Source organism: Saimiri boliviensis, chromosome 12, assembly GCF_048565385.1.
Source record: "Saimiri boliviensis isolate mSaiBol1 chromosome 12, mSaiBol1.pri, whole genome shotgun sequence".
Lineage (NCBI taxonomy): Eukaryota > Metazoa > Chordata > Mammalia > Primates > Cebidae > Saimiri > Saimiri boliviensis.
In genome coordinates, this window is record NC_133460.1 from 68464786 (window position 1) to 68479983 (window position 15198).

Consider the following 15198-nt stretch of genomic DNA (forward strand, 5'->3'; position numbering starts at 1 on the left):
GGCACAATCTTGGGTCGCTGCAACAAAGTCCTCCCAGGTTCAAGTGATTTTCCTGCCTCAGCCTCTGGTGTAGCTGGGATTACAGGTACCAACCACCACCACACACACCTAATTTTTGTATTTCTAGTAGAGACAGGGTTTTACCATGTTGACCAGGCTGGTCTCGAACTCCTGGCCTCAAGTGATCCACCCACCTCAGCCTCCCAAAGTGCTGTGATTACAGGTGTAAGCCGCCACTCTTGGACAAATTAATATTATTTTTTGTTGTTGTTAAACTATGCTTTAAAATATGTATGCCATTCTTACAGTGGTAAGATAGAGAGAGAAACAAAGTACTTACACTATAGAGCAAATTTTATAACTAAAAGTTGATTTTATACAGACACATGAAGAAAACCACATCTAAATAATGTCCAGTACCAAAATGTCATTATGCCTTACCCTATATGGCACTTGATTTCCTAAGCCAATCACTCAAGAATTAATTCATAAATGTCCCTTTCTTTCTTTTTTTTTTTGAGAAAGAAAAAAATAATAAAGAGAATAAAGAAGAGGAAGAAAGAGAAAGAGGAAGAGGAAGAGAGAATGGGGGTATTGCTTTATTGCCTGGGATAGAATGCAGTCTAAATATGGGTATGCCTATGATTGTCCTTAATAATGGAGACATAAAAGAAAATGAGGGAAGAGAATAAAAAGCAAGGAGCCAACCAACATTTCGTTTAAACTTCTAAGTTGATATGATGTGGTACTGATAAGAGTGTATATTTTGTGTATTTAAAGTGGAGAGTTCTATAAATGTTAATTACGTTTACTTGTTCCAGATCTGAGTTCAAGTCCTGGATATCATTGTTAATTTTCTGTCTCATTAATCTGTCTAATATTAATGTTGAAGTCTCCCACTATTATTGTATAGGAGTCTAAGTCTCTTTATTAGTCTTGTATGTCTGGGTATTCCTGTATTGGGTGCATATGTATTTAGGATCTTTAGCTCTTCTTGTTGTTGCATTGATCCTTTTATCATTATATAATGTCCTTCTTTGCTTCTTTTGATCTTTGTTGCTTTAACGACTATTTTATCAGAGGCAAAAATTGTAACTTCTGCTTTTATTTATTTATTTTAGCTCTCTGTTTAGTTGGTAAATCTTGCTCCATCCCTTGTTTTGAGTCTTTGTGTATTCTTGAATGTGAGATGGGTCTGGACGCAGCATACCAATGGGTTTTAGTTTTTTATCCAAATTGCCTGTCTGTCTTTGGATTGGGGGATTTAGTCAATTTAAATTTAGGATTAACAATGATATATGTGAGTTTAATACTGCCATTTAATATTAACTGGCTATTTTGCCCATTAGTTGATGTAAATTCTTCAGTATATTGATGCTCTTTACTTTTTGGTATTTTTTAGAAAGGCTGATACTGTTTTTTCCTTTCTATGTGTAGCGGTTCTTTCAGAAGCTCTTGTAAAGCAGGCCTGGTGGTGATGAAATCTCTGAGTGCTTGCTTGTTCACAAAAAACTTTATTTTTCCTTCACTTATGAAGCTTAGTTTAGCTGGATGTGAAATTGTTGGTTTAAAGTTCTTTTCTTTAAGGATGTTGAATTCTGGTCCTGAATATATATCGGACCAAAATAAATGTCCCTTTCAACTTCTCCTGAATCTATGTCCATTGTTAATGGACTGAGATTATCTTGACCTATTCAGAAGATACTGCCTTGAGGAGGTAATGTGCGGATAGGTCGGTTTGCCCTTTACATCCGCTCTTCCTCTAGTCAGGCTGCATGGATTAGGTCAGAAGGCTCCTGAGCCATCTAACATTCAGTTGGTTTCCACAAACGGGTAAAGAAAGGAGAAGATGAAGGGGAAGAGGCCAGTAACGGCCACGTGTGTGTCGCATACGTTCTCTCCAAGCTGGCTGCCTTCCTTTCTAAATATGGCTCTTGTTTTATGACATTTGCCCATTAGATTATTTTTTTGACAAAATTTTTCTTTTGTATTCCTTGATTTGGCAGTGTATGGCATTACCTCTTACGGTTCCCCTGTTCCCCTATTCAAACCTCTCTTAAGCTTTCCTTTACTAAACACACATAATTTATCCTAATTCGAGGGTGACGTTTTCTTGCTGGTCCACCAGCTAATATAGAAATTGGTGCTTGAGTGGTCTCCAAGAAAGAAAAATGAACTCAAAATGAGGTTCTTGGATTGGACTGTGCAAAGTAATAGGACACAAAACTGATGCTCAAAAATGATTTGCACTTGCACACCTAACAGTTAATAAGCTAAAGAAATTAATAGTTCCGCTTATAATAGCACCAAAAAGAATAAAACATGTAGGAATTAATTTAACCAAGGAGGTGAAACATTTATACAATGATGATTAGAAAAGACATTTGAAAGTAAAGTACTCTGTCAGGCTGCAAAATAGCTTATTCAATGCGTAAAAAGATTTGCATCATCTTACAGACCAAAGGAATAAAATGACTTAGAAAATATCTGAAAGAATCTTACTTAATTTAGTTTATTTGATTTTTTGAAAAGAGCAAGTACCTGTGCTATGGAAAAGGAATGTGGCTTAGAAAGTTTCCTTCATTTGCAGTTAGAGAGGAGTACATGAAATTAAATTTATTTGGCTGGATTAACCTCTCAAATGATAAGTCTATCAGAAAACTTTGAACATTTGAGTACTCTTTAGTTAATTACATTTGTGGTGCTTTAATTATCAAACTTAAGCTTATTTATTTTTCTGCAACAGACACTGCCATAGAAATATGACAGAATTTAGTCTGAATACTTGCCCACTTTCACATGAAAAAAGCAAACTGTGCCTGAGTACATATGGTTATTAAATATGTCCTCCAATTAATTGATTCCAGAAACAAATTACCTATAGAAACAAAACATTTTTCTGTAACAGAGCTCTGATTCACATTTAATACAGTCACAACAGCCCCGTTTTATTATTTTTCAATAACTTACTAAAGAATGTTGCCTTGTTTATGGAATTGTTAACCTGAATGATTTTGTAGGTGAGAAAACAGATTTAACTGTAGGGTTATGACAACTCAGAATTCTCCTAGAGATACTAAAAAAACTGTATATGCTATTGTACAAATATACCTTTAGAGTGAAATGTTTTAAATATCTTATATTGCAAATTAAATCTGAAATCAGAGGAGAAATAGGGAAGATTATGGTGTGACCTTTCTCTCTGCCTAGAATATACACTTGGATTTGGATCAGTCAGAAACTCAAAAAAATAAAGAAAATAAATGGAGTTGTTGAAATATGTTTGTTGGTTCATTACTCCTAGTTAATTCCACACCCATTTCTTAAACATCATCTTTGTATTATGTAATTCTTTTCGTTAGCCTACAATCAATGAAATGCTTTTGTTTATTTTTGAATACGTAAGGTGTCTTTGCATAGAATATTGCTTGGATTTTAACTAATATTAAATATGTCTAAGTGACACATTTAAAATCAAACTTCTATTTGTCCATACATATAATATAAATATTTTCATTCCTGTTATAAACATAGGAAGAATGAAACACTAAGAGAAAACACTTTTTGTTCTGTGATTAAAGTTATGTTAACTTATAAGCTTAACAAACTTACTACCCCTATCCGAAGTACTATTTTGCAATCTTTATTAAACTACTGTGATGTTGATAAATTTCATACAAACTCTTCGAACATCTAAAAGAGTAGGGAAGCGTAACCAACAGGATTTTTTTCTTAAGGTACTTAATCAACTCAGTCTAATCAATGATACTTACAATGTATTGAATTGATTTTTTTTATTGCATTTTAGGTTTTGAGGTACATGTGAAGGACATGCAAGATTGTTGCATAGGCACACACATGGCAGTGTGGTTTGCTGCTTTCCTTCCCCTCACCTGTATCTGTCATTTCTCCCCCTGCCATCTCTTCCCACCTCCCCACCCCCCTGTCCCTCCCCCAAAATTCTTTAAAACTTTGAAATAGTGTTTAAAAGCATAGTCAGAATTCTTATGTTTTAAATCACCTAACAACAGTTACAGTTGCACTTTCACTGAAAAAAGGTATTTCACAAGTTCCAATGAAGTTTTGGTTAAAAAAAAAAAAAAAAACATGGGATCTTCACCTTGGTAGAGATTTAATTTCTTGCCTAGGGAATTGAAGACAAAGCCAAAATTTGGGGTTTATAATTGATTCTAATGGAGCCACAGGTTAAGAGGTTGAGTTTTTTCATCTAGTAGGGATTTTTTTGGCTTTTACCTATTCAAATCAGTCTTTAACATATATTTTAATACCATATTTTTGGCTGGGTGTGGTGGTTAATGCCTGTAATCCCAGCACTTTAGGAGGCTGAGGTGGGTGGATCACTTGAGGTCAGGAGTTCAAGACCAGCCTGGCCAACATGGTGAAACCCCGTCTCCAAACATAACACACACACACACACACACACACACACGCACACGCACTAACTGGTTGTGGTGGGTGCCTGCAATCCCAGTTCCTAGGGAGGCTGAGACACAAGAATCACTTGAACCTAGGAAGCAGAGGTTGCAGTGAGCCAAGATTGTGTCACTGCACTCCAGCCTGGGTGATGGAGCAAGACTCTGTCTGTCTCTGTGTCTGCCTGTCTGTCTGTCTGTCTGTCTGTCTGTCTGTCTGTCTGTCTCTCTCTCTCTCTCTCTCTCTCTCTCTCTCTATATATATATATATATATATATATATATTTTTTTTTTTTTAATATTTGTTACTTTGCTTTCAACCCCTGAGATATATTTTTCTAATAAACAGAACTGCCTGATTAGATTCTGTAATCTTTTTTATTGTGGAGGAGAGTGGGGTTTGAAGATTGTTTTTAAACCACCTTAATCATTATGTTGAAATACATAAACACACACACACACACACACACACACACACACACACACACGGCGTGGTCTGCTTGTACTTTTAATTTTAACTGCAGCAATTTGATGGTCTGAGACTAATAAAATCTTGTAATATTCTGAGGTTTTGAACCTTTCCCATTTACACAAGTCTGAGAATTAGATATTGTAATTCCCTTAAAATCTTTATATTTTGTCTTTTAGTCTAGTTAATATAGTCAGCAAATGCTAATAAGCACTAATAAGCATTTTTGATCTTAGTAATATGACCTTTATTGCTTTTTATCTTGTTAATTTTTGCTTTTGCCAGCAAAAAAATGGCCTTTTACTTTATGAAAAATTATCAGTGATAACTGTGAATATAATGTTGACCTCTTTTATGTTTTACATATGCGTTGTCTTTTTTTTTTTTTCATGCTGGTTTTTATGAATGTTCTGTCCTGCTTTTATTTCAGTTGTAAAGAAAGGACATTTTAAAACATTTTGTTGATAATGTTCCCAATTTAATGAAAAAGAATATATAACTCCTTTATATGCATGAATCTATATAAATTCCCAGTAGCTGTGGGATGAAAAATGTTATCTGTTGAATAATTGTGTGCCTCCACTTACTTTATTTTTACCTCATAGAAACCCATATTGCTGATTGCAAAAATCTTGGCAACTTGCTTAAGCTCACAGTTAGTAAGCACTTTGGGTCCAAGATTCTGAACATAGATCTTTTGACATTAAACCCTGTGTCAGTTACCTGTTGCAGTATAACATTATCATTAAAATGAGATAATTTAAAACAACACACATTTATTATTTCATAGTTTCTTTGAGTCAGGGATCCAGACATGACATAGCCAAGTATTCTGCTTACATTTTCACCAGAGTATAACCAAGGAGTTGTTAGGAGTACACTTTGGTCTGAAACTTGATTAGGGGAGCGTTTGCTTCCAAGCTCACTCAGATTGTTAGGTATTCTTTATGGACTCAGAATGCAGCACAGATTTTGTCCTCATGTTTTACAGACACATAGACACATGTATGCAGCACAGAATCTCATGTAACCTGATGCATAAATGAAAAATGGAAAAAAAAGACTTTTTTTGGGGGGGTAGAAGCAAGTCACAGCGTTTTTTTGGACCATCTTTAATGCCCACTATCTTCTTTTATGAGTGGCAAGCTCTAATGTCAGAGCCTACATCTATCTCTATCTCTGAATCTATGACCCAGGGAAGTGGTTCTAGGGTCAGTTTGTTGTTAATTACATCAATCTTTTCTCTAATATTTTACTTTAGAATCATTTCTATTGTAATCTTTTGAGCTTTGGTGAAGAATATTATAGGGCATGAAATTCAAAATAGTGAGTGTATACGTATTCCGAATTGTTGGATAAGTTTCCTAAGAACTGAAAGCAAAACTAAAAAAGATTTTTATGTTTTCGTATTTTAAAAATGTATATATTCAAGAGAAAAGTAAAATATACGAAACTAGGGAAAGGATAACTAAACTATCAAGTTAGTAGAACCAGAGTTTTGTTTAAATCCGCTTTTGTTAGCTAGATCATCTTGGTCAGGTAATTTCAACTCTTGGGATAGGGAATTGTGGAGATAAGAAGACAGGGTTTATGTTCCATATATATATGTATATATGTATATATGTATATATATGTATATGTGTGTGTATACACACACACACACACACACACATATAAAGGGATGCTAAGTTTCCTCCTAATTCTAAAATTTTGTGATTCATTTTTTTAGTATAAATTGCATATGAACAAAATAAATATAAATTCTACACCAAAATTTGTAATGTATGTGCCTCAGCTCAACCAAAATTTGTACTGTCATTATAAAGTTGCTAGACACACACATTGTGTATTTCTTGCCATGTTAGAATTTTCCAAGTAGTTAATCTAGATACAATATGTACATATACATAGTTGAAATGTAGTTTATATAATTGTAAAGGAAGAAAAAATGTGAAAAGTCAAAGAGAGATACTACTTCCAGGAAGGTACCAGAAATTTTTGATTAAAAAAGAGTATTTGAGAATGAAAGTGTCATATTTTAGCCTGGTATCTTAGAGTATAGATTTTACTCAATACCAACTGCATAATGGCTTTGTTTACTGCTGAACCTCACGGGGAAACCATGTTTCTTAAAATTTCACTTTTTATCTTTTAATTTTTTAAGTAGTAATGTACTTTGGGGAACTTTATTTTTTTGTTTTTTGTTTGCAAGAATTTACTTGCAAGAGAAAGCAGTATATGCTTCTGGTTATATGATACAACTAAACATTCTTCTAGTTGTCTCAAACTAAATAAAGATTGTTGGGAAAATTTTATGCAGTCCATATTGTTTATACATCTTTGAATAATTAATTGTTTAAGAGCACCAAGTAGTGGGTTCTTTGCACAGAGTGATTTCTTCTTATTGCAATGTTTGGAATGAACCCAAGCAGTCAATTACTCTTTCTCCCTACAGAACTTACTCTCTTAGCTTCATTGAGTTAGGTTAATTAGAAAAGCAACACACCCCCTATCAACCCGCCACAGCCACCTCCCCAGCTATTTTAGAGAGTAATTCATTTGTATTGTAAGTATCTATTTAAAGAAGCAAGTAACTTTTCCAGAAAAACATTGAATATCAAAATATGATTTATGTGACTTTCTCCCCACCCTCTCTGTGTATATAGATGTGTGTGTATTTTATTTTCTGTAATATATATGGAGAGAGTTGTTTCTGGTATCCATGGGGAATTGGTTCCATTATTCTCCTTTCCTTCCAAGGGCACCCAAATCCACAGACACTAAAGTTCTTTACGTAAAATGGCATAGTAGTTTCATATAACCAATTTGCATTATCCCACATACAGTGATGTGTAGCATAACTACATTTTGGTCAATGACAATTCCCATAAAAGATGACGGTTCCATGAGATTATAATGCTATATTTTTACTGTATGTTTTATGTGTATAACTATGTTTAGATACACAAATACCATTCTATTACAATTACCTGCAATATTCAGTACAGTAACATCTGTGCAGATTTGTAGCCTAGAAGTAATATGCTATGCCATATAAACTAGGTGTGTAGTACAGTATACACCTAGGTTTATGTAAGTACACTCTATGATGTTTGTACCATGATAAAATTGTCTACAAACAATTCTTAGGATATATTCCTATCATTAAGCATCCTGTATAACTATACTTAAATCATCTCTAGATTACTTATAGTACCTAATAAAATGAAAATGCTATGAAAGTAGCTGTTATACTGTATTGTTTAGAATAATTATGAGAAAAAGTCTGTACATGTTTAGTAAAGACACAACCATATATTCTCCTGAATATACTTGATATCTGATTGATTAAATGCATGGATTAGAATCTCATGGATATGGAGAGCCAATTGAATATGTACGTGTGTGTGTGTGTGTGTGTGTGTGTGTGTGTGTGTGTCTGTGTGTCTGTGTGTCTGTGTGTTACATGTATATTTCCTAATAAAACCAAGCATTATGCTGGGAATGAGCAAAAAGTATTGTATATAAAGATCACTACTAGTATGATTTATTGAATAAGACCTTTTTCTGCCATTAAATCTATTTAGTTGCTATGAGAAAATTCAAGACAGAGGTGAGAAAGTGGGAAGAATGGTGGTCACTCTGGTGATATAGCCGACCTGGATGGGCCGCCTATCAGTTGGAATATAGCATAAAAAGAACTGGCCATTAGAGATATGGGGGCTTCTTTACAGTTACATCTCAAAGATGAATTCCGTTTTACCTTCCGATTTCCAATATTGACTACTGTGGATTTAAGTCTTTTGAATTTGTGTAAATTCTTCCAGACTGCTTACTACACTAATGTGTAGACCAAACCTGACCCTAGTTTATGAAATGAGGAGTAGACTTGGTTGTAAGGCTTCTGTGACAGAAAGCTAATTTTAGCCAAAAATGATTTTCTTCCAAAGTGGTGTTAATAACATCAACAACAATAATCATAGTTTCATTTTAGAAATTATTACTTGTATCAGGAACTACATAGTCAGCACTCATGAGAGTTATCTAATTTACTCATCAGAGCAAACCAGTAGGCTCTTCTTTGATGTAAATTACATTATACACAATTGATAAATAGAAGAATAAAGTTGCTAAAATGAGGAATTTTTTTATAACTTTTTTTAGTTTATTCATAAATTTGTTATTTATGCTTTGATATAGTCTGGATAAGCTTATTTTCACAATTAAAAAATTATTAGCAATGTAAGAAGATCTTAAGAGAAAATGAAAAATCTGTTGAAGAACCTGTATTTGGTATAAGTCAATATTACAGTTACATGAACTCCTGTCATTTATAAAATATTAATCTCTCTAGAGAATCAGGAAGTACATAAAAAGAAGGGCAATGTCATTTATCTGAATTAATAGGTAAATAGGCAAAATAAAAACTGAAGGGTTTTGTTTTTCTTTTTGTTGTTGTTGTTGTTGTTTTGTTTTTTTTTAGACAGAGTCTGACTCTGTCACCCAGACTGTAGTGCAGTGGCACGATCTTGGCTCACTGCAATTTCCACCACCTGGATTCAAGCGATTCTCCTGCCTCAGCCTCCAGAGTAGCTGGGGCTACAGGCACATGACACCATGCATGGCTATTTTTTTTCTTTTTGTAATTTTTAGCAGAGATGGGGTTTCACCATGATAGCCAGAATGGTCTCTATCTCCTGACTTCATGATCTGCCCACCTCTGTCTCCCAAAGTGCTGGGATTACAGGTGCAAGCCACCATTCCTGGCCAAAGTTTTCCATTTTTATAAAAACTGTCCCTAGAGGTAAATGGCCCTCATTGCCTATTTCTTGAAGGAAGAAGCACAAATCCCAATAGTTAAAGCTGTAAAAGACTCACTGGCCAAGAAATGTGTTGAAAATATCAATAAATATTTAACTGTGCTAATATTTTGTAGCAGAATTGTGATTGTTTTTATTTTTATTAGTATTCTAAATACAAGAGTACAAGTCTTTTTCAGGAACATACACATAGTATTACAGTAGAAATGCCTTTTCTATGACAGTACTGATATAGAAGAGAAAAATTGAGGGCAAATTAGTTTACATAATATATACATTTTCACGTAGCAGGTAAGTGGTAGATTACAGATTGAATTCTAAGCCTATCCATTCCAGGGTCAGCTCTCTTAACTTCTTTTATATGAGTATCAAACTAAATGTAATTCCTTTTCTGGGATTGCTACCATTTTTATTATGATGAAAGGAAAATTTCATGTAAGGGGAATCCCATCTTGGATACTACCTATTCTGGAAAGCAGGTCTATTCATGATTACACCTGTTGATCCCTTTATTGTTGTTAAATATGTCTCTTAACCACTACTAAACATTGCTTGTTCTAGCTGACATTAACAGAACCATCCAGCTTTCTTACTTAATGTTGTGTCATGCCTCCCATCTTTTTATTTTTAACTTACGTTTATTGTTGTATTTAAAATGAAGTCAAGGAAGGGAATGCATTTAAATGTCACATGAAACGTGTTAAACAAAAGGGAAGCTTGCAAAGTAAAGGCAAAAAGGGAATTGACCAGAAGGGAAGCTTACAAAGCAAAGGAGGAGGTAAGGAACCACATTATCCCAATATACCTAGAGTATTCTGGTGTTGTGGTATTTGCCAATATTGTCTAGAACACTAGTCATTCAGATCTCAAAATCTTAGGATGTGTAGTAAGATACAGTCTCCACTGCTGGGTGGAAGAAGAGAGGACTTTCTGGCTCAGTGCTAACATTAGCTTGAGTGTCACATATTTTTCTGAGGAGAGTGGTATGGGCACAGTTGTTCAGGCAATTCAGAGTGAAAACTTACGTTAATTTATTTTTTTAATACATATCTTGCTCCTTGTATCATGTCTGCTTAAGATAGGCTCTCTTCTCTCTCTCCCCTGAACTTTTGGCTTAAAGCAAGATGGCATGTGAAAATTTAGAGGCTACTTTTTTTTTTTTTTTTCTTTTTGGCAATACAAATGGACAATTCTTTTTTTTTTTTTTTTTTTTTTTTTTTTTTTTGAGACGGAGTTTTGCTCTTGTTACCCAGGCTGGAGTGCAATGGCGCGATCTCCGGCTCACCGCAACCTCCATCTCCTGGGTTCAAGCAATTCTCCTGCCTCAGCCTCCTGAGTAGCTGGGACTACAGGCACGCGCCACCATACCCAGCTAATTTTTTGTAACAAATGGACAATTCTAAAGGGGAAAGCAGGTAAGCAAACAAAACTCTCTTTTTCAGCACACTAACAGCAGAAAGACTTAGTGTTGAGTTTCAGTCATTGATGAACACAGAGGTGAGCTGAAACCAAGAAAACCATTAAGATTGTTCCCATGAAAATTTAAACAATCATGAAATAAAATATAAATCCAGATAGTGTTTTTGTTTCACCACTTAATAATAGTTGCTATTAAAACTTGATCTGGTTATAAATTGTTTTGTAAAGAGAGTTCAATGGCTCCTTCCCTTAGCCTATCTGCTTGGAGTATACTACACACACACACACACACACACACACACACACACACACACACACACAATCAGAAGATTTGCAGTAGCTACTCTTAAACGCTATTGAGTCAAGGTATTAATGTCACTTGACCTGCCTATTGTATATATATTTTTTGTTAATCAGAAAACGCATTCTCTTTCAGTTTCTCAATTCTATATTGAAACATAAATCCAATAACTTTTTATGGTGAGTTGTGTGAAGTATTTATAAATTAGTATGTATTGGGGCCTTGAATATATATATTCTTAAACATATTTATAGGCAATAAAATGTTCAATATCTGATCTATACTTTGGAGTGTATGTAGGTTATCTATTTACTACTTCAGTCAAAAATAAAAATACTCATTCTACTCAATATTCATATAATTATATCCGAGTATGTGGAAAAAGTGGAAAAAAATTCTGCCAATTAGAAAAGTATGTATATGTGAGACATTTGTGTTTAAACATTATTGGGGTTTGTTATAAAAGATTCATCATTCCAACATTTCCTAGATAAAGACCTGTTATAATAGTATGATAAATAAATATTATAGGTAATTTTAGTTCTTATTAAATTACTGAAAAAATATTTTAAATAGCCTTCCACTTTTTAAAATTATGCAGTGTCATAACATTTAGGCCAATTTCATGCCTTAAGTATTGCAACAGATACATTTTTCATTATATTTTTCAAGCCAGATTTATATTCATTCTCTATATGTTCTTGTGTGTTATCCTAAGGCAATGGGTTCTCTCGATATCTGTCATTTATTCTAGTGTTTTTGGAGGCTACATTTACATTTGCATGGGTGCATCTCTTCTATATCTGTAAGTTTCATAAAATGGATCAGTTGAAAATGATTGCTCTAAGCCATGGAACGTTATTGTTTGGCAAAGATATCATTACTGTGTGAGGGATAAATGGGATTCGAGTTGCTTCAATGCTGTTTGCATGGAACATGTAAAATCTATGATATCTTTAACAGAGTAGAAAGGGTTGGAGGTATAATCTTTTGAACTCTTATTCAAAAACTGTCTATAATTCAGCTTGCTGAAAAAAATAATAAAAAAGCAAGCACTGAAATGTTACATTGGCATAGTGCGTTGTTCTAACGGAGTAGCCCAGACATGTCTTAAAGAAGAATGGCTTCTATTGCATTTCTGCACACTAGTTTTGTCTTTCATATAAGATTTATGTTTTATGTATTTGCTCTAAGATAAAAGAAAACAAAGCAGTTCTCACCATGGAGACTCAGCCACTTTTTAAAAACTCTCTTCTTTCCTCTTCCTTTTTAAGTTTTGAAGTATCTTCTTTCTCATTTCAGAGGTCTTACAGAATCAATTGAGGCATCAGACTCTGTTATTACAGGCATTTCCTTTTGTTCAGGATAAAATTCAATGATAACTCTTGTGAAAAGTGATAAATGGGGGGAACAGATTTATGTTGTTAGAGGGAAATAGAAAATGGATGATGGAACTCACTTTGTTTCAATCTTTGCCTTCTACCTTTATTTATCCAAAAATATTTATAAATAATGCAGATAGTTTGGCTTTTTGGCAAATACTATTTTCTGTCTTATACTAGATATACAGTTTAGTATTTTCTAATTTAGAGCTGATAGTGAACCAGCCACGATTTAAGAGCATCGTCTTTGCTAAAGAATTCACATGAGTAGAGTATGTTTTCAAATAACTTTATTTGGTTTGCAGGTACAATTCTGGTGGACAACATGCTGATCAAAGGGACTGCTGGAGGACCAGACCCCACCATAGAACTTTCTTTAAAGGACAATGTGGATTACTGGGTGTTGATGGATCCTGTTAAGCAAATGCTTTTCCTGAACAGCACTGGCAGAGTTCTGGATAGAGATGTTAGTGATTTTTTTTCTTTGCTCCTGTGATATAACTTTATTATAATTGAAATGTCTATGTGTGTGTTTATATAATATTGCATTTTCCTTATATAATTTGGGTTTATTTCCTGAGTATATCAACAACAGTTCATTTTTTAACTAATTGAAAGAAAATGAGAAAGGAAGGGAATGTCTGTGTCTTAGAGAACCGTTATACTTCCCCTTTAATATCCTGGAAGCTTGTCAGATTTCTGAACAAGAATTAGAGTGCTTAGAAAAAAGAGGTGGTATCCTGGGCAAAGTAGGACAAGCGTGGCTGTAACCCATTTTTCTCCAGTGATGGTAACGTATAAGTGTATCACTCAGCTGTTGGCTTGAAGACGTAGTTTGGTGGGTGCACTCACAGGAGCTTGGTTTTACAAATAGTAAGCATTGGTTGAAGGGTGAAACTGTGAAAATGTCTTACATAGCTGCAAAAAAAAAAGAGTGAGCAAAAGTTTTATGGTAATGTGCCAATCAAGTAGTTCTCAGCTAGCGTTAATATTTTGTCGTTAAAAATATCTGTATTGGGCTTGGCACAGCAGTGGCTCAGACCTGTAATTCTAGCACTTTGGGAGGCCCAGTGGGGAAAACAGTTTGAGCCCAGGAGTTTGAGTCCACCCTGAGCAATAGAGCAAGACTCTGTCTTAACAAAAAAGTTTAAAATCTAGACAGCCATGGTAACACATGCCTGAAGTCCCACTAACCTGCAGACTGTGGTGAGAGGATTCCCTGAGCTTGGGGTTGAGGGATGGAGGCTGCAATGAACCATGATCACACCAGTGCACTCCAGCCTGGGCAGCAGAATGAGACATTACCTTAAAATAAATTGCTAAATTACTAAAGTTGTTGTAGTTTCATTTATGGAAAAGTTAAAAAAAAAAAAAAACCTGTAATTGTCTCAAGTAGCTCTCTACAGTAACTTTGTTCTCACTTGTTTGCACCTCAGTCTTTCTTGAGTGCAGAGGGGCAAGGGGCAAGGAGCAAGGGGTAGTGGGTTGTAACCAGTAATTGTGCTGGACCTGGGAAAACTCAGAGTATCTCTAAACATGCTTACCCAGAAGTTCTCAGTTTATGAAATCCAAATGTCAGACACTCAGCTTAGCGAACCTGAATTGTGACACTTCATCGCTCAGGGTTTATGATCCACTTTACAACAGGTTATGGAGTGGTTAGTTTATACTATTTCATGTCTAAAATTTGCAGTCTTTAATAAATCACAATTTGCCTCTTACTTTAGTACAGTTTACTATTTACTTTATTACCTATGAATTTTTTGAATTCTTGTGAATTATGTTTTCCTGCTCCCACAGTGCTTTTAGGGATTCATTCATCAAAGCATAAAGTCTTTTATTCTGAATATCCTTAACCCAGTGCCCATCTGCTTTATGTGACATACAGCCCATTACTGCAAGAAAATTAGTGAGGTAAATCCAGGCTTTTAATCCAAATCTAATCATCACTGGAAATTACAGCCTCATTTAATTGTAAAATAATATATGCCTATGATAAACATCAGAAAATAAGAAGCATATATATGAAGGTAATTTTATCAGTTAGGGAAAATAACATTTATTATTTATCCTGCTACATTTTATTTCATGCCTTTATGTGTGTTGGTATGTATATTTATAATACTTATTAATTTAACTTGGATTATACAGTTCATTATGCTTTCAGCCTATTTTTTCATGAAATTTATAATACATCTAAAATTATAATGCAAACAAATATGTATTTATATAATTTGTATTAACTTCATAGTTGTTTATTGGATGAAAGTCAGATTTTTAAAAAATGAATCTCTTTTCTTAGCTGTCAAGTTTGCTTGCAGTTTTTAATTACAAAAATGCCGTAGTGAAAATTTTTGTACACTCATCTTTGTAC

At 34.2% G+C, this 15198-nt stretch overlaps 1 protein-coding gene across 1 annotated transcript in view; it reads left to right on the forward strand.

Annotated features, from left to right (window-relative positions):
* PCDH15 (protocadherin related 15) overlaps positions 1-15198 on the forward strand; it is a 1717060-nt gene that overhangs the window by 1194786 nt on the left and 507076 nt on the right. The window contains exon 12 of the mRNA XM_074382505.1: positions 13130-13290. Coding sequence (XP_074238606.1) covers positions 13130-13290 — 161 coding nt within the window. The remainder of the gene's footprint in view (positions 1-13129; positions 13291-15198) is intronic.